General features: G+C 41.0%; 1 protein-coding gene and 1 long non-coding RNA gene across 4 annotated transcripts in view; one reads left to right on the forward strand and one right to left on the reverse strand.

The window, feature by feature from the left end:
- Positions 1-11,874, reverse strand: part of ZEB1 (zinc finger E-box binding homeobox 1) — a 202,848-nt gene extending 190,974 nt beyond the window's left edge. For 2 of the 3 annotated variants that reach the window (XM_027841609.1, XM_027841610.1), the window contains exon 1: positions 11,811-11,873. In XM_027841609.1, the coding sequence (XP_027697410.1) occupies positions 11,811-11,868 (58 nt within the window). In that variant the 5' untranslated portion in view covers positions 11,869-11,873. Of the gene's footprint in view, positions 1-11,810 lie in introns of all 3 variants that reach the window. The other variant, XM_027841611.1, reaches the window with a different exon arrangement.
- Positions 11,424-20,046, forward strand: part of LOC114027514 — a 41,025-nt gene continuing 32,402 nt past the window's right edge. Inside the window, exon 1 of the long non-coding RNA XR_003567265.1 lies at positions 11,424-11,491. This is a non-coding gene — a long non-coding RNA (uncharacterized LOC114027514). The remainder of the gene's footprint in view (positions 11,492-20,046) is intronic.

Genomic DNA, 20,046 nt, shown 5'->3' on the forward strand with positions numbered 1-20,046 from the left:
TGATAAGTTCTTTCAAAAGACCACCACGAAAATAATTATACCTTAGGTACTAACATCCTTCCATAGGATGAAAAGGTAAATTCTATGAAGAGCTCAGTAAGGTCTCCAAATGAACTGAGAGTTGGCAAATTCAATGCAAAGATAACAAATATCAGTTGGTTAGTCAACAAGCATTTATTAAGTGATTACTTTATGATTACACTTATGTTACTATGCTGAGTGCTAGGAATACAAATTTAAGAAAAAAAAAAGACAGCCCTTGCCCTCAGGAAATTGATATTCTAATGGGAGAAGAGAACATCTAAATTTATTATAAGTTCCCAAAGTGGGCCATACTGCCCCCTGGGAGGAGCTGGAAGATGGGGAAGGGTGGTAGTAGCCTCGAGTGCAATTGGGAGGTGTTGAATAAAAATAAGGGAGCATAAGGAAAGAAGAGAAGATAAGAAAATTTTGAAAACGGTTGTACATGTTTCATCTATCGTAAAACAGAGTTAAAGTCATAGTGACTACATTGTTTTCCAAATAAACACACAAAATGCAAGTTATAACCCATCAGTGGTCAAGTCAGCCTCGGGTCTTAACAAGCATGTGTTGGCTAGCAAGCCTGTTGCACATTGTCAGGAAGTCCAGCATGCACTGGCAGGAATATGTGTGTGTGATGACTTGTTTACAATATGAAACTATTGTACATACAGCTACATATTGCTCATAAAAATTTCAAAGCAGGAAAAACCCCACAAATTTACAATAAATTATATTTAACATGTGTCATTTAAAAAAAATGTATTTTTTTGAAATGACGCAAATTTTTTAAAAAACTATTAAAGGATTAAAGAAAGTAGATTTTCAGGGGGGGTTCTGGGTCCAGTCAAACAGAGGGACCTTCCAGAAGCAGCAGTCCAAGGTATGAATTCCAGAAGGAATTAAATTTCTGTAGCATGGTAGAGAAGTCCAAAATGCGGCCTGATGAGAAATGAAGAGAAATGTGTGTGTGAAATGGAAATTCATGGTTTTACATTGAATCCTCTTTTTATGTTGTGCTGTTTATATAGAAATATTCTTTTTTTTTTTTGGTCTTTTTGCACTTAAGTTCAAAATGAATAAAAATTTAAAAAAAAAGAAAAGAAATGAAGAGATGGCTGATTAGCCTGGGTACCCTCCTTAAATGGTGGCTTTGGGAGGGGCCAATCAATATGAAGATAAGGACAGCAAAAAACAAATACTCAAATGGATTTGTGATAGCATCAATTCAGAAACATAAAATAAATTGAAAAATAGGGACTGGGAAGAAGGAATGAGTGATTATAAACATGAACACTACATAGAAGGCTTATGCTGATCTCACAAATCCTGAGGCAGCTAAGTGGCACAGTGCTGGATTTTGAGTCAGGAAGACGAGAATTTGAATTCTGCTCAGACACTTACTACCTGTGGGATCCTGGGCAAATCATTTAATTTCTCAGCCTCAGTTTCCTCATTCATAAAATGTGGATAATAATATCATCTTCCTTAGAAAGGTTGTGAGGTCAGGATTCTTCTAAATTTTAAAGCCCTATATAAATGCTATTAAATATTAGCTATTATTTTTGAGAAAAGCAGGTAGGGGGCTTAGGGGATAGAGTACCAGATTTGGGAGTGAGGAAGACTCATCTTCTTAAGTTCAAATCAGGCCTCAGACACTTATTAGTTTTGTGACCCTGGGCAAGTCACTTAATCCTGTTTGCCTCAGTTTCCCCATCTGTAAAATGAGGTAGAGAAGGAAACAGCAACCCACTCCATGTCTTTGCCAAGAAAATCCCAAATGGGGGCACAAAGATTCAGACATGACTGCATGACCAAAATAATTTTTGAGAATTTGAACATGATGAGTATCAAAATAACACCCCAAAAATGAAGTTAGGTTTATTTTAATAGTCAAGAAATGATTTGTTACTAATGTTGGAATCATTTCAGAAAAAATTCCCTATGTAAAATCAGACCATGGACATGTCAGAGCAAAGATAAATGTGCAAAGTAGAAGAATAAAATGAGAAAAAGATAAGGCATACAATTAACACAACTTCATTGTGTCGTAAACAAGTTAGTGATGCCAACAATGTGATACAGACATAAGAAAAGACAGACACCAATAACACTAACTTCATATGTGACAAATCTAAGTCAAGTGCAATTGTGGGGAGACTGAAGGAGTCTATTAAGTGCCTTAAAAGTACTTGAATCATCAAGTCAGGAGATATGGCAGCCAAGGGCAACCCTAGATTTAGAATGAAGATAGATAGATAGATAGATAGATAGATAGATAGATAGATAGATAGATAGATAGATAGATAGATAAGATAGATAGTAGATAGATAGACAGATATGTATGTGTGTATATATTTGAAATTTACAGAGAAGGATGGTAGAAGATTATGAACAGAATCACTGCCTAAGAGACAGAGAAGCAATAATGGGTAAAAACCAGTTTGAAGAAAACCTGCTAAGAGACAGAACTAAGCAAAGGGAACTTAAGGATGAAACTAAAAGATCAACAAATAGATGGATATAAAAGAACTGCAAAGATTTTTATGACAAATAATTTTCACCATTCATGATTGTGAACCCACCACACTGGGGACTGTGATACCTCAGTCACGGTTTTACCTATAGATAAAGTAGACGTTATTACCAAAGAGAACAAAGTCAGGACAAAAGGATGGATCAGATGAAATGAACATCAAAGAAGAACTTCGTATTAGAAGAAACTGTTCTGAAGTCACTGATTCACAAACTAACTGGAAGTGAAAGATAAAGGCATGAGAAAAATGTTGGACATTATTCTTAGCCCCTCCAAAATCAACTAAGAGATCATCAGCAACTAGTGCTCTATAGGCCTGATTTTCCATCTATAAAAATTTTATAAAATAAGTTAAACATACACGCTGTCCTAACAGCCTTAGTGCAACTGTAAGCTATTATTAATAGCTTCGAACTTTAATAGATTAAAGCTGTATTAAGACTTTTGGGATGTCATGTCTGTCAATGGCATCGTAATGAGGGAAAATGCAGGCTTCCTTAAGTATTCTTTCATGGAAAACCACCGCTTTGTACAATAGTCATCAAAAGATGCAGAGGACATAATTCCACACTACTTACTGCTGACTATTTTTTTGAAAAAGTCTTTTTCCATTTAACAGAGAAAACTACTTCCTTAAAGCCTCTTTTTTCCAATAAGAAGTCTCCCATGGATATATCAAAATTATGCAAAATTCATGGAAAGATGTAACAACAGAGAACTTAGTTTTATGAACCTCTTATTGATATCAGACAGGGCATAAAACAGAAAGATGTAGGCCTGGAGTCCAAGTTGAAGCGGGTTCCCCAGGGGTCAAGAGTTCTTAACCTTTTGTGGGTCACAGATCACTTGATCCGTCTGGTGAAACCTAGGGACTCATCAGACTAATGTTTTTAGAATAATGAAGAGAATTCTAAATTTCAGTTAGAGGTGAATGAAAATAAAGAATTTTTCCCCATCCAAGTTCACGAACCCTAGGCTTAGAACCCCTACTATATGATTATTTATGTGCTACAAATGCTTTTATTTGTGGATGCTTGCTATTACAGAGCTATCTGGACCAAAACAGACAGTCATTCAAAAACGTATGTCTTACCCATCTACACAGGATGGGTACACAGGAAATATATGACGAACCAGAGTAAAGGATATCATCAAAGAAAGGCAGGTGTGATTAAAAAAAAAAAAAGATAAGCCTGTCACATGGCAAAAGGGAGGTGAGGGATAACTGATGTTCTCCAACTGTCCTCAGAATGCCAAGAGAGAGGGAAGAAGGGCCCAATGAGTTGAGTAGACTTCTTATGGAGAACTTCGAGGAGGCCGTGGTCCACAGCTGCAAAGGATGAGCAACCCTGGAGAGGATGTGATCTGCATCACTGCTGAGAACAGCCCCACTGATGAGATCACAGATCCATTTCAGTATTTTAAAGTGTTTTGAGGTTGTGCACATCTATTTTAAATTATGTCAAAGGGGACTCTCTACTAAATCATCCACAGGATTAAATTCATTCAGCAAAGAGAGACAGCAAGGCATACTGGAGAGAGTGTTGGACTTGGGAGTGTGAAAGATCTGAGTTCAAATCCTATCACAGATACTTACTACCTTGGGCAAGTCACTGAACCTTTCTCAGCCTCAGTTTCCTTATTTGTCAAATAAGTAAGTCTGGACTCCATGACTTTCCAACTCTAAATTTATGATCTTTGATCCATGAAATACATGAGGCTAAACCTTAACAACTGTACCAGTAATTTTTGGGGGATATCTTAATCATGTATTCTTACCTTTACATAACTGTCATTTCAGAATTAAAAACAAACTCCTCAGGGGAGCTAAGCAAAAACCTCTGTAAATCAATACAACTTTAAATAAGATAAAGTGCAATAAATACAACTTTATTTAAAAATTCAAAAAAAATTTCTTAGCTCACAAGACTATACAAAAACCACAGATTTGGCCTCAGGCTATATAGTCTGCCACCGCCAGTGAAGTTCCTTACAACTCTGAAACTATTTTTCAGTGAACAGAATTTAAAACAGAATAATTATCTTAAACGTTATCCTAAATTATCCAAAATCAAGATACAGCATTAAGTGTTGTTCTAGGGAGACAACTCTGGAGGAGGCAGTCTACACTTTGATAGGATAAATTACATATCAAGGATGTTTCTTGTGAAAAGAAGAGAATCAGAAAATTAGAAATTTTCAGCATGCTGTGGACATACATATGGATTTGAAATACAGAGCTATTATTTTATTCAGAACTAGAACTTTACTCCGACTCTATATACAAATAAGGAAAGAGAGGCCCAGAAAGGGCATTTTATTACATTGTCCTTAGAATTTTAAATGCAAAGGGATGAAATTATCAAATTAATCCCTAGAATTAGCATATGGAGCTAAACAGAGGCAACATGAATAAAAAGGTGAGGGTAAATTAAAAATTATCAATTTTAAATAAAGAAAGCATAGAATAACTTCAGTAGAGACAATGGAAACCAGGAACAATTTTAATAAAATAGGGAGAAAAGACTGGCACAATCAAAATAACAAAAAAGTAGGAATAGTCTAAAGTTCTTTACATTTCCAGGGTCTGAGAAAGGCCAACAAATTAATTAATTACAAAAGACTTTTTTTTTTTAGTTTACAGAAAGGGGGAGGGAATTAATACCTAAGTTATTTTGAAGTTCAGAAATTGAGGTCCTCCAAAAATTAGATTTCTTCCCCTAAGAAAGCAATGTTTTTGAGTAAGCTATACCAAGGCATCATTAAAAACAAGTGGAATAATTAATATCTACACTTAGAGCAGTTCTAAAGAGGAAGCAACTAAATGTCAAACACTTCGTGATTGTGAATTATTTAACAAAAATGACTACATAAGAAATAAAATGGTAACTAATATCTCAAACGAACAATCACAAATACTATATCCTGGTACAAATAATAATGTTATACAGATAAAATCTATCAAGTTTGGTAGAGTAACATTATAGAAAGTCTAAATCACTGAATCCATATTTCAATGTTAAGCTCCATGGCTTGTGTTCAAATCCTCATCTGATACAGACAACTTGCATGACACGGAACAAGTCCCTTCACCTCCCTGGGTCTCAATTTCCTCATTTGTAAAATGAGGATGTTGGACTAGCTATCCTCTGAGACGTCTTCCAATCCCAGATCTCTGGTCCTATGAATCAGCAAAACCCAGGCTCATACTTCTAAACATTCATGAAATCCTGGAGCAAGGTCTCAATGTTGTATACTTAGACTTTCAGATATTCTCTTTTGAAAACTGGACCCTTCAAAAGAAACAGAGAGCCTCAGTAATGCAGGGCTAGACCTGGAAATAGCAGCCTCCTACAAAGCACCTGCCCTGTTTTCAGTCCAGTCCCAGCAGTCACCATCCAGGGGAGTGACCTCTGTAGAGAGGAGAATTAGTAACTGCCTTTGCAGGTGTTACAGCCCCCGACTCCTCAGCAACCACAACCACTGAAGTCCAGAACAAAATTTCTTACCTCCCAAGGCTTGGGTATTGCCAAATGGTTATAAGTCAGAAAAATGATACAGCTTTATCAGTGGAAATTACATGAAAGAAAATGCACTGCCATCTGCTTTGATGTTACATCCCTGAGGACCATGGGGCCTTTCTGTCTGACTTGAAGCTGAAATTTCTAAAATCTATTATCTCTCCCATTAGAATGTGTGCTCCTTGACAGCATGGACTGTCTTGCTTTGCTATCTACATATCTCCAGTGTTTAACTCTGTGTTTTGCATGGTAATTGTTTAATAAATGCATTTTCAGCTATTTGTTCTATAAATTTAAGATAAATGACAGGTTTAAGTTCAAATTCCTAGCAATTATTATATTTCCACTTTTATTTTCTATTTCTATTTTATGCATAAAGAACATAAATGTTTCATATTAAGTCACACTTTCATAGACCAAAGTGATGTAAAATGGGTAAAGCCCCTGTTTGTAGATAGTAGTTGCACTAAGTCCCATGACCTTTTTCGGAGAACTTTCCTTCTGCACTTTGGCGTACTAGGTGCATATCTGCATTTAACACCTGCAGAGCTGCCTTCTAATTCCCCACTACAATCTGTACACAAAGTAGCTGAGGAGTCACCAATGTAATCCCACATGCTAGAGCATCTGTGTTTACATCTGGCTCTCCTCACATGTTTGGAAGTGATTAACAGGAAAGGTTAAAAAAAAACAATAAAAGAAGCTTAACCACAATAATAAGTAATGTTGCCATTATTAAAAATCACGCATTGCTAATTAGGATCCTTTGGCACATTTAGAGTGGAAAGGCACGATGACATTTAGCAACACGATAAAAATGGGAAGAAAAAGTATGATCGATCAAAGCTAAATTAAATAACATGCATCAGTGAGAGGTGGGTCTCACTTTAAAAATAAGCATTATTTGAAATTTTACTCCATGTTACAATTAATATGCCATTTAGAAAATAGTAAGTTCCATCAGCTCAGAAAAATGTGTGATCAGCACCACCACAATTCCTGCTAGGCTCTTGATAATTTTGAGAATGCCAAGCTTAAGTAATGCCTCTGAGGTGATAAAGACCTAATTATAAAGGCCTACACTATTTATATGATGGCACACTAAGAAAAATTATGTAAAAACAAAAAATCATATTTTCATGGTATTAAGTTTTATGTTTATCTTAAGATAAAAAGGTGTAACTGTCACTTTTTATTAAGGGTTGGTATACTCACACAATGTTACAATAATTGGGCAATTAAATATTTCTGACATTTGAACTAAATTAAAAGCTTTTAAAAAAACCAATTTAGTAGTATATTTATACAATTGATTAAAGATGCAAAGTAAAAGGAGAGTTAGTTACTTTTAGTGGTCCAAATCTGGGATTTCATTAGTAGAGTGGACAGCTAGAAAGGAAATCCCCCTTTTCCTGTGCACGTAAATGTACAAGCCCAAGAAATGTAGTTTTAAAGTTAGCTTGAGCACCAAGAGGATAACTGATTTGACCATCATAATACAGCAAATAGGTATTAAAACAGAACTTGAACCCAGGACTTTCTGAGTTTAAGAATGGTCCTCTATCCCCACACCACACTGCCTCTGCAGTTACTTCATTAAACAAAATATGCATTTTAAAAACTGTAATTTCAATTTTTATGTAAGACTGTATTGGATTCAGAACAGTACTTCTTTCAGTTGGCAGTTTAAATTCATGCAAAACATAATCCCTAATAAGAAGGATGGGGGGAGGGGGTTGAGGAAAGGATCATCAAAAGGAGAAGGTATCAAAGCACAAGCAAAGAAGAACAAAAATGAAGGCAGTATCCTTAAGTTATTAAGGGGTGGAGTCTATTGGTAACACCTTATGGTTAACTTAACTGCCATATAATCTCCATTTACTTTTTTTAAGAGAGACACAGAAATAATTTTAAAAAGCTATGTTATTCCTTACTTCAAGGATTAGAATAATTCCCCATAAGGAAAAAAAATCCCAGTGGAGATATGATTGCCACTCTGTTACCATTTTGTTATTAGAATTTTCATGAGATTTCATGTTTGCTCTGCTCCAATTGTAATTAAAATATAGCCACTATTAAAAAAATGGCGAAGTCGGTAAGTCCTCAAGCCCTACTCCTAACACACACACACACACACACACCCAAGCAATATATAAGATAAAGAAAAACTAAGAACATAGGCCTTTTAGTAATATAATTTGGTCCAACTGCAATTTTAAGGTAAAGATTATTAGATTTGAAAATATTTCTATCAAAATTTCAATTATGTTACATCTGTTACTTAAAACTAGCAAAATAATTTCACAAAAATGAGAATGCTAAGGTTTCAAACATGGTAGGAGGTAAAAAGACTCATGGTAGAGTAGTACAATATATCTCTTTTGTTAGCATCCTCTACTGGTGGATTCCAAAGATAGCAAGGAAAGTGCCTCTAACATATGCATGTACCTTTCCATTTGCTTAATATACCAGAATGACAGGCTTAAGTTACTGGAGTAGACTTATCCAAAAGAAAATGAGAAAATTTAACTCTTAAAATATATATGATACATAAAGCTACCGGGGTCATTTTGAAATCAATTTAAGCAGTTCTAATTTATCTCCATTAAAGATGACTAACAACATTAACATAAAGTTCACTGCATAAGGTTTGTTCTATGGGCAAACACTACTCAGATGGTTGACTAGCTGTCAAGTTAACAGTACTTGATACCCCTATTTTACATCCCTGACTCAGAAGATAGATATTTCAGAAGGAAATTAAAATGTTTTACATAAGCAGCACAATCTGCTATGCTTTAATCTAGAATGAACAAAAAATTATTTCCGCACAAATAAAATTAAAGACCTCAATGAACACCCCCCCCACTGTAATCAACGCTTATTTCTTAACCATACACCTTTGAGGGTTAACATTTTTACTGGCAGTTCTCATCAGAAAATATCTGCAACTTAAACATGACTGCGTTGCTAAGAAATATTAACCAGTGCCCATCCTGAGATTTCACTGCAATGGCATGACAAGCTCATTTCTAATTCGCAAAATACAATGCTATTTACAGCCTAGAAAACAGCTATGCTAATTATCTATGAATGAAACGCATTTCAGAACAACAACAGAAAAAGATGCAATGCTAGGATCCCAAAGTGATGAAAATGGAAGGTACCTGTAATAGTACTATCTTATACACCTTTTGTTTTCTGTGTGGTGCATGCTGCAGACAAATCGTTCTGCGCTAACCAGCCTCAAATCTGTTTGTCTAATATTAAACACAAAGGAAAAACACTGACAAGCATCGCGGTAAATAAAGGCGTCCCTGGAGGCTGAACGCGGCAGACAGGAGGGGGCTGACATGCCGCCGGCAGCAGAAAACTCAACCCCATCTTTTTGTCTACCTGCACAAGTTGCCATTTGCCGCGGCGATCCCGAGCCTGCCTCTTTTTCCTCTGGATGTCCAGACCTTTCCGGAACGCCTTTTCCCCTTAGGTCATCTGTTGATATGCCTCGGGAGGTGAATATTCCTAGGACGGGATGTGGAGGAGAAGCTCCATTCTCTCTCCCGTGCAGGTAAACATGTTTACAGCAGCTGCACAGACACTGGTGGCTCAGACTCACATGTCACACACATGTCGTCAGCAACAAGAAAAGCCCCTTCCTCGGACGCCCAACACCGTAATCAGGGGAGACGGCGCCGCGCTTTCCGAACTTACCTTTCACGCAGCCCCCGGGAGGCGGCCCCGGCGGCCCCCACGCCAGGGGCGCTCCCTAACAGGGGAAGCGAACCGGGCCGAGCCCGGGCAGCGCGCCCCCCGCCCCCCGCCCCCGGCCGCCCCAGGCCCGCGGCGGCGGCGGCGGCGGCGGCAGCACAATAACGCAACTTTCAACCGCAACTTCGCGCGTGCTTTCCACCGAGGTTGTTTATTTACGTGTTTCAATGGTTAATTAAATCAACGGCTAGGAACCTCAATGCAAGTTCTGGTCCATTTAGAGCCCGCCCCAGGGCTGGAAGGAGCAGCTATGAGCTTCCTCTCGTCTCCAGACAGGAAGCCCCCCACACACACCACCTCAAATTGCAGAAAAGGTTACAAAGCCTCGCGTTTCACAGCCCACGGGGGGCTACCACAAGCGTTTCTACTCCGGCACATCCCCTCATTTTCTAGGAGATAGAGACGCTGTCACGAGCACGCTGTGTCCATCTCCCCCTTCTCAAACCCATTCCTAACAGAACCCACGTCCCCCCAAGCAGCCCCAAGCAGCCCCAAGCCCGAGGTCTGAGACGTCCATGTCATTCCTTATATAGACTCAGCAGCTCGGCCACGCCGTTCCCACCCATGATTCTACACGCAGGTACGGGGGCAGCCGCGGGGCCGGGCAGCACCAGCAGAGCCCGGGGGAGGAGGGCTCGCCCGCTGCCCGCCCGGCCAGGGGAGTTTCAGGCCGGGAAGGGCTCGGGCGGAGACGCGAGAAACTTACAGGGGCTCGGCGGCGGCGGACGGAGCCCGGCAGCTGCCCGGGGCCCCCGGTGTGGCTGGGAGGCGGGGGGCTTCGCCCGCCAATCAGCCCGGATCAATAAGCACTGCTGCAACAGCAGCAGCGGCGGCGGCGGCCGCGTCCGTCCGCCTGTCCTCCCCCCACCCCCCGCTCCCCTCCCACTCGAGCCCGAGCAGCAGACACAGCTTCACGCTCGGCTCCGCGCGTCTCCCCCAGGTAACAACTTCCCCAGGAACACACACGCGCACCGACCCCCTCCGCACCGAGTCCTCGCCCCCCACCTGCCCTCCAGCGCTGGGGGCCGGGGGCTCTAGGCTTCCGAGTCAGGTAACTTGCCCGACGGCCGCGGGCACCACCCAGGGCGGGCGGACAGCAGCCTTTCCCCACGCATCCGCTCTCTCCACTCGGGAGAGACAACTTCGGTCTCCCCCTCGCCCCTGCCCCGGGAGCCGGGGGGGTGGCGGCAGGAGCTCCCCGCCCCTCCTGGCGCACCAAAAACACAGTTCACAACCACCAGCAGCACCGCCACCCCCCGCCCCAGGCAAGGCAAACAGCACGGGCGCCCCCCCCCCACGGCCGCGCGGGTGCAGGGGGGCGGGGGGCCACTTTCGCCCCTGGGGACGCGGGGAACAAGTTTGTTCCTCGGGCTCCCGGGGGCCTCCGGGTTGCGAGAGAATGACACGGAGGAGGGCTGAGCAGGGAGGAGGAGGAGGAAGAGAAGGGGGGGAAGCTAGAGAGAGAGAGAGACAGAAGGGGGAAAAGTGCGAAAAGCCGCGGCGGCGGCTCCGCCCGGAGCCGGAGAAGTGGCCCCGCCACCCCGCCGCCCCGAGGGGGCCGGGGATGCAGCCGCGGCGGCGGCGGCGGCGGCTAACGGTCCAGGGAGGCAGGCGCGGCGGGAGCCGCTAGGCGGAGAGACGCCAGGTAAGAGGAGCCCGAGCTAACGGTTCAGGCAGAGGCAGCGGCCGCCAGGCTGGGGCAGGGGCAGCGGCAGCAGCAGCAGTAGCAGTAGCAGCGGCTCGGGCTGGGCTCCGGCTCCGGCTCCGGCTCGGGCTCCAGCCCAGCGAGCAGGAGGCGGCGGGGGGCTCCCACCACTACTTTCTACTTTCCCACTCGACTTTCCCCGTCCCTCTCCCGGCGGCCCCCCGGCCCGGCCCGGCTCTCCTTCTTCAGCCCCGGGCGCGCCCCGGCGGCCGGGCTCGCCCTGGGCCCCGCCGCTCCCCGGGCCCGTCCGCGGACTCACCGTTATTGCGCCGCGGGTTCGCCTGCTTTCTGCGCTTACACCTGGGGCCATCCGCCATGATCCTCTCGCTTGTGTCTAAATGCTCGAGTCACCTCCTCCCCCTCCCTCCCCCTTCCCCCCCTCACCCCTCCGCCTCCACCCCTCCCTCCCTCCCTCCCTCCCTCCGCTCCCCCCTCCCCGGGCTCCCCACCGCACCTGGTTTACGACACTCGCGGCTTTACGACATCACCTTCCTTACACCTAGAGGCGCTCGCTCTACGACCGGAACCTTGTTGCTAGGGCGAGGGCGGTTTGCGGCAACGGTGGGCGCTGGCGAGCTTTGCAAGTGAGGGGCTGAGGGAAAAGTTCCCCCTCAGGTACCCGGGGCGGGGTGGCGGGGAAGCGGGAGACGGCCGGGACCTGGGCTGGACAAGGTAAAGAGCGAGTCGAACGAAGCAGCGCTGGCCACCTCCTCCCGCCTTCTTGTCCCGTGTGCCGCCCCCCCTTCCCCGGGACCCCCCCCCCCGCTGGGCTCGGGGCCGAGCTCCTGCGCCTTCTTTTAGAGGCGGGGGAGGGGGTAAGCCGGGCTGCCTCCTTTCCCACCCGCGACCCACAGCGGGGGGACTGTCGCGTGGACAGGTTCCAGGGTATCTGACAGCTGTCGCACACACATACACACCCAGAGGACCCTCGAGTCCGCGGACGGGAAGGGGGGGCAAGAAGCCCCGCGTGACCGCGACGAGCGAGGTGGGGCGCCCGGCCCGGATCTCACCTGTGGTGGCCCCTCCCCCTCCGGGCAGACATAACGGATTGTGGGTGTCAGGGCTGGAGAGTTACGGTATTAATCGGCCGTGATTTACAGCCCCGAGGCTGGCGCGCTTATTGCTTTAGGGGACCCTAAGTCAAGACACAAAGAGGGGGCGGGGAGAACCTGGTGCGGTGGAGGCATCAGCTGCTGCCCCCTGGCCTTGGGCAGATTTTCGGCTTTCTCCACTTCTCAGGACCCCAGCACCACCAAAGTCTGACCTTAACCGTGCACGGGAGGTGAGCTTCCCACTCCCAGTTCAGCGGTTAAACCGCTGGAAAATTAAGCATCCAAGAGATGAGCCTGTTAGATGTTTTTTTAAATACACCAGTTGCAAATGGAAAATAGAACAGTTGGAATCAACTTTTAAGTTCTCAGTAGATGAGCCTAGATGTGTTTTAAATACACTAGTTGCAAATGGAAATAGAACAGTTTAAATTCCCAATAGATGAGCCTAGTAGATGTGTCTTACATAAAGTAGTTACACATGGAAAATGTAACAGTTGGAATCAACTTTTAAGTACCCAATGGATGAGCTTAGATGTGTTTTAAATACACTAGTTGTAATTGGACAGTGTGGCAGTTGTCAATGACTAAGAAGTTTCTTCCTTCATAGGACAGAAAAAGCAGATGTATGCTCTGCCATACATTTCTATTAACATACATTCAGTTTTTGCCCTTGTTGTGTGAAAGTTGCCTTCCTAACACATCCTACTTAATTTTGGAAGATTTTCTAATAAGCTCTTACAGCCTTTCTTGAAATCAGGAAGACTGAAGCCTAGAAACTTTAGATCACATTAAAAAGTATAAAGAATGAAACAGGATAATTTTCGTCAGTAGAAAGTTTAACTCTGTACGTAAAAGACCGTTCCATTTCTTGTCTATATTTTGGCTTGGCCATCTTAAGGAAGTAAATGTACTATTTATTGAAATTCAAGGTGTGACTCAGAATGAATGAGATTAGTATTCTACATCGGATGTTTATCCTTGAGTTAGTTATCATCTGCAAGGAATCAAAATTCCCCCTTCCCTCAATCAGCATTTTGAGTTTATCACCCCTCTCCTGGGGCCTTCCAATGGCTCTGAGTTGTCTTTTAGATTTTAAGTTTGGTGGGTAACTGATTCTCCTTTTAAGTAACTACCTTTCTCTAACCTACACTGTTTGCTTCCGTCAGACAAATTTACTTACTACCTCCGGGATACTTATGCCATTTCTTTTCTGAAATGTCTTCCTGACGTTTTCTTGCTCTTCTTCCTTCTTGAATCTTTACCACAAAAAGTTGTTCTCATTGGACTCTAATTACCCCTCCCTATCCTTTATCCTTTTCACCTTTCAAAATGCATAGTTCTTAATATATGTGTTTGAATATTATAATACTGTGTGTTCCACTTAAATGCATATGTAGGGGACATTTCTGTAGAGCATTTTCAGGTTTGCAAAACATTTTTCTTAGAGCAACCCTTTGATGTATGTATCACCTATCTCCATTTTACAAATGAAGAAATTGATATCCAGAGGGAAGAAATGATTAGGCCAGAGTCATATACCTAGTGTCAGAATCAGGACATGAACTCAGGTCTTCTGAATCGGGGACTGGTTCTTTCCCCTCTCACAGTTTTTCGGTAGTGCTGCTAGAGGTACCAGGATTTAATGACTCCAGAAATTGTTTCTGTATCCTTCCCTTTGCCTCCTCTTCTTAACCCCCACCCCCCTCCACCAAGAGTTTCAGGCTAGAGGTGTGGAATGTTAATGTTTTGTGAATTGGAAAAAACAAACCAAAGTTTTCTTTTTATCTCTTCTGTAAAATCAAAATCCTTTACAGGCCCCATTCAGTTATCCCTTTCTCACAATACAATTCTGAGCTATGTGAGGATGGTAATCTTACTTTTTTATTTTTTTTTTTTACTTTCTTGCTAGATTTTCATGACGTTAACATGTTTTGTGTTGGTGAATACTAAACCTGAACACATTTCGTTTGCCAACATACTGTTTTTATTCATTACGTATTGGATAACTTGGCTATTCCCTCTGTTCATACAGAGTTCATACTCCTTCGTGTACCTCCTCCTGACCAGTTCTTGAAAATGTTCTCTCATGTATCCTCCACAGAGTAACTGTCCTTAATTTTGGAAGCTCTCACAGAATCAGGGATGGAAGGGCACTTTTCCCCAAATCCTCATTGTACAGATGAGTAAACAGACACTCAGAGAGTCCAAGTGACTTGCCCATGATTACACAAGTTGTACATATTAGGGCTATGACTTGAACCTCTAGATCTTCAGCTCCAAATCCAACATTCTTCTTTATATATTGTGGCTACATAGCACTCAGTTTTTCCATTATCTCTCATTTCTGCTGCTTGGAAAAAGTGGTGGGTCAGTTATTTTTTGGATGATATCCCTAATCCTTGCATGTAGGTATTAGGTACATGCTGAAGCCAAGCTAAATTCACCATGTCTCTCTCTCCATTGCCTCTTTGGTCACCTGGTAGGTATTTTGATTCTTTGAAGTTTTCAGTGTTCCAGAATTAGTAACCATATAACATTATAGGGGAAGGCAAGAAAACCTTAAGACAATATGAATAAAACATTTATATAATAATCATTTATTGATTGCATTGTTTGTAAAATCTTTAAAATCTACTATGACAAAAACATCTAATGGGTCACTTCCCTATGTATCATCCTTATTCCTCAGTTTTGACATTTTATTTTTCTGTTTTAGATATACTAGTAGTCAAAATTAGAAGTGCTAGTATTTTTACAGTATACTTCATAAGGAAAAGATTGGTTATGCTGATGATCAGAAGAATCAATTGTTACCATTATAGAATTCAATAATGCAAAATATTGATAGTACAGAATTGATGAAAGCTTTGGTATGTTATACCCAAACTCACAGAATTTTAAGTTCCCATACAGCTTGCTACTCCTGGCCTCCCCCACTCCCAGCCACTCATACACTTATTTATGTGTCACAAACAAAAGCCCTTGTGTCATGGTATCATCACCAGTGAGATTCTGCATGTAGTGGAACACAAAAGAAGCCTGAAAATGAGGCACAGTGAGGTCAGTAGTCTGTTCTGAGAGCTCTTCATCTCCCAATAAAACCTTCCATATTGTTCTACTTCTCCCAACATCATGTGGAGTTGTTGTGGTGGTTGTTTTTATAAGATCATGTAATTAGAGCAAAAAGGGACTTCAGAGGTCATGTAGATCAACATATGAGGAAATCAGTTCCCAGAGAGTTTGTGACTTGTGCAGAGTAGCAGAGATGGTAAATGATGGAGCTGGAATTTTAAACCAGTTCTTTAACTACAAATCTGATACTCTTCCCTTATACCATATTGGAATTAAATGTTATTTGTTAGTCAGTGGGCAACAAAAGAGTTAAACAATGAATTTTTCATAGACCTCTTTTTAAGACCATATAAAATTTATGTATTATCAGAACACTATTTGTAGGCTATCATTGAATGAGTAAAAATAAAATAATCTTTTCGGGGCAGCTACGTGGCGCAGTGGATACAGTACCCGCCCTGAAGTCCGGAGGACCTGAGTTCAAATCTGACCTCCGACAAAATACTTGACACGTACTAGCTGTGTGACCTTGGGCAAGTCACTTAACCCCAATTGCCTACTAAAAAAAGCCAAACAAAATAAAATAAAATAATCTTTTCCCTCCAAAGCACAATTTATATTTAAAATGAAATGCTTCCCCAAACTGCCACCTTAGAAGGTAGATTTATAAACAATTCCTTTATTAATATTACTTGTTAACATGACTAAGATTTCATTTGCCATTATACAAGATGAAAAAAATATACTTCTTCAGACAGAGCACTCTCTTGATTTTGTCTTCTGGCATGTTTTAGGCACATTCCACAAACGACAGTCTGAAGATACATGGTTCATGCCACTTCTCTTTTGTCCCAATGTTCTTCTGTCCTTTCTGACTTCACACATCAGTTGGCTGTCTCTGTTGTTAGCTCTGACTAGTCCTTTGATTTCCAGTCCTTCCAGTTTTCTCTCAGTTCTGTCACTGATATAATACACTTCTTGAAACACAGGTAAGTTGCATGAATATTAAGTATTGCAAGTGTAGATTTTAAATATTATATTCCACTTTTAGTCAAGGAAAAAATTGACAAGATGCAATGCATCAGAGGCAATTTCACGCATAGCTCCAAAGTCTTTCTTTAGTCAAATTGCATTCAAATATTTTTAAGGCCCTCATTTTCTTTTATTCCTGTGCCCCTGCTTACTTAGGCAAGAATACTGTCAAATCCCATGATCTTATTTTCCCTCTTTTATTGTTTTTGTGGTGTTTTGTCCTGTGCCTGAAATACCTCTTATCAGCTTGTCAAGCTCCCTTCCTTCCTGTGTTCAAGGACTTTTGAAATCTTCCTGTTCTCTGAAGTATTTCCCTCCTTCACATAGAAGTAGAAGGTAGACTAGCCATATATTGCTATTCAAATTAACACTGAATATTGAATATTGCTATTCAAATGAACACTGAAATCTTTTCGGTAGATACTTACTGAATGCTTAAGTATTTACACCTTAAAGGAGCTTAGGTTTGCTGAAAATGTTACATGTAAGAAAAAACTAGAAGCCCCTCATTATATTATATAACTAAGAGATTCTATGGTACAGAAATTTTTATAAGTAATTCGTTTTACATATTTGTTTATCTGGTTTTCTGTTTGAGGTTATAGGCTCCTAAAATACCATTCACCATATATTGTAATTTGTGTATCCTTTATCTACCCAGCAGCCTTGCAGAGAATTTAAAAGATGACGATGATGGAATACAGACATTTCCATCATTTAGTATATAAAAATGTAAAAGATTGACCATGATAAAAATAATTTTAGCTTTGACTGATCCCCAAAATATGTGCCTCCAGCAGCTCACATTGCAACTCCCCTGTTATTTAGTAAATGGTCTTAAGAAATTACTGTATCTGAAAAATTCATCATCCAATGGCCAGCTTGTTGATGGGCCTCTCAAAATTAGCTAAGATGATACTGCAGTGATAAAAATGCGGTCCTCACAGCCAAAAATATGTTCAGTTTGGGTATGTGATGTTGCTACCTTGTCATATAATCTTTAAGTAGGCATACTCATATCTTTTTTTTTTTTTTAAGGCAGTTGGGATTAAGTGACTTGCCCAGGGTCACACATCTACTAAGTGTCACGTGTTTGGTCTGAGGCCGGATTTGAGCTCAAGTCCTCCTGACTTCAGGGCCGGTGCTTTATCCACTGCGCCACCTAGCTGCCCCCGGCACATCTTATTTATAGACAAGTTATTGGAATGCCTTCTGTCATATATCAAAACTAAAATCTAATCAGGAAGGAAATTACATGTATAGAGAATGCTGTTATTTAGTTAGTATAGGTTATCAAAGTAAACTGTGTCAGATACCTTTGTTATGGTGAAACTATTGACCACAAATTGAGTATTTTAGTTGCGCAAGTTGTATTTTTATTGTGTGAATTTATATAATCTTTTAAAAACAAGTTACTGGGTTTGCTACTTTTAATTTTTATGTAACTATTTACACAATAACTGAATTCACTACTACTGACTTTTTCAAACTTTTTGTTTTCCTTATTCTGCATTATTTTATTTTAGTTGTTTTTACTTTTTTATGATTAGCTTTAATGCCAGTAAACCATCTTAAAGTTTTAGCTAACAAAATATACTTCTCAGTTAACTAGTATTTTGTTACCTGGAGGACATTACATGTAAATTCATCTTCTCTCTGGAATAATGAATGGATTTAGTGCCCAAAATATGTGTAAAAAGTAAATACAACAGTTTACCATAAAGAGGGTGGTAGTGGACAGAGCAGCAAAGATTTTCAAAGAACCTTTTAAGAATAACATTTTTTTTTCTGGTTAATGAAGAACATATAATAAATTACATAACCAGGAAAAATGAGAACAGATGTAAGATGTGCCTTACACACCAGAAATCATAGGATGATAATACAGGGGTCTTAGAAAACCAAATCATTAATGGTCAAAGGATATGAACAGGCACTTTTGAGAGGAAGAAATCCAAGCAATCAGTAGCCACATGTGAAAACAAACAAACAAACAAAATAACCCTCCAGATCCTAAGAATTAGAAAAACTAAAACGAAAGCAGCTCTGAGGTTCCACTTCATATTCATCACATTGGCAAAAATGACAAAAAAGGAAAATGATAGGTATTGGTGGAACTGTGGGAAAAGACACATTAATGCAGTATTGATGGGGCTATGAGTTAGTCCATTCTGGAAAGTAATTTGGAACTGTGCCCCAAAAGTTGCTAAATTGTGCATAACTTTTGACACAGTGATAACACCACTAGGCCTGTTGCCCAAAAGGATTGAAGTAAGAAGAAAAAGCTTCATAGATAAAATATTTATGGCAGCTCTTTTTGTAGTGGCAAGGAATTGTAAATTAACAGAGTGCCCACCAATTAGGGAATGTCTGAACAAACAAGGTATATGAATGTAATGGAATATTACTGTGCTTTAAGAAATGATGAAGGGAACAGTTTGTGAGAAGCCTGGGAAAACTTGCATGAACAGATGCAGAGTGAAATGAGTAGAACTAGGAAAATAATTTCCACAGTAGCAATAACAATGTAAGACAGCTTTTTAAAAAACTTCAGAACTCTGATCATTGTAATGACCAATCAAGGTTCCAAAGAACTCATAATGAAACATGCAGTTCTGGTAGAAAAATAATGGACTCAGAGTACATCGATGGCATATATTTTTGGGATACGGTTTATTTGGGATTCTGTTTTGCTTTGTGCATATTCCTTACAGGAGTTTTATTTTTCTTTTTCTTCGGGGTGGAGTAGGAGGGAGAAAAGGTGGATTTTAATTAAAAGAATAAAATGAAATAAAAAAGAGGAACCACAATCATAATGCTTATTTTAAATATTTGGAAGATGACACAGTGCAGTTTAGCATTTTTACCATGCACTTGAGTTCTTGAGATCTGTGATTCCATCCCACCCTTTGAGTTACTCTGACCAAAAAACAAAAAAAAAACAAAAAATTCCTTTTACTGACAAGCTTCTCTGAATTTAGCTAGGCTAAATTATTCCCATGACAGATAGTCAGGAATTGCCAGAGCCTGCACTCCACTTTCACTTTAGAAAACCTAGGTTTCTGTTGAAAACCAAAGACAAGGAGGAAAGTATTTACCATATCAATCCTTTATTTTAGTGGCATATTAAAAAGTAATCAACAAACATCCTATGATTTGCTGTTTTTCTCTTGCTTTTACTGTAGCCTAAGGAAAAAAGGCATAGTTGAGCCTTGTTGGTTACAGTAAATTACCTAAAAGGTGACCTGAAAGTGATGCCCATAGACTATCCTTTGTGTCCTAGTGGGGCCCCTTTGGCAGCCAGGTGAAGCCTATAGACCTCTTGCCAGGATATTTTTT

Source organism: Vombatus ursinus, unplaced genomic scaffold (assembly GCF_900497805.2).
Source record: "Vombatus ursinus unplaced genomic scaffold, bare-nosed wombat genome assembly UNPS02014861.1, whole genome shotgun sequence".
NCBI lineage: Eukaryota > Metazoa > Chordata > Mammalia > Diprotodontia > Vombatidae > Vombatus > Vombatus ursinus.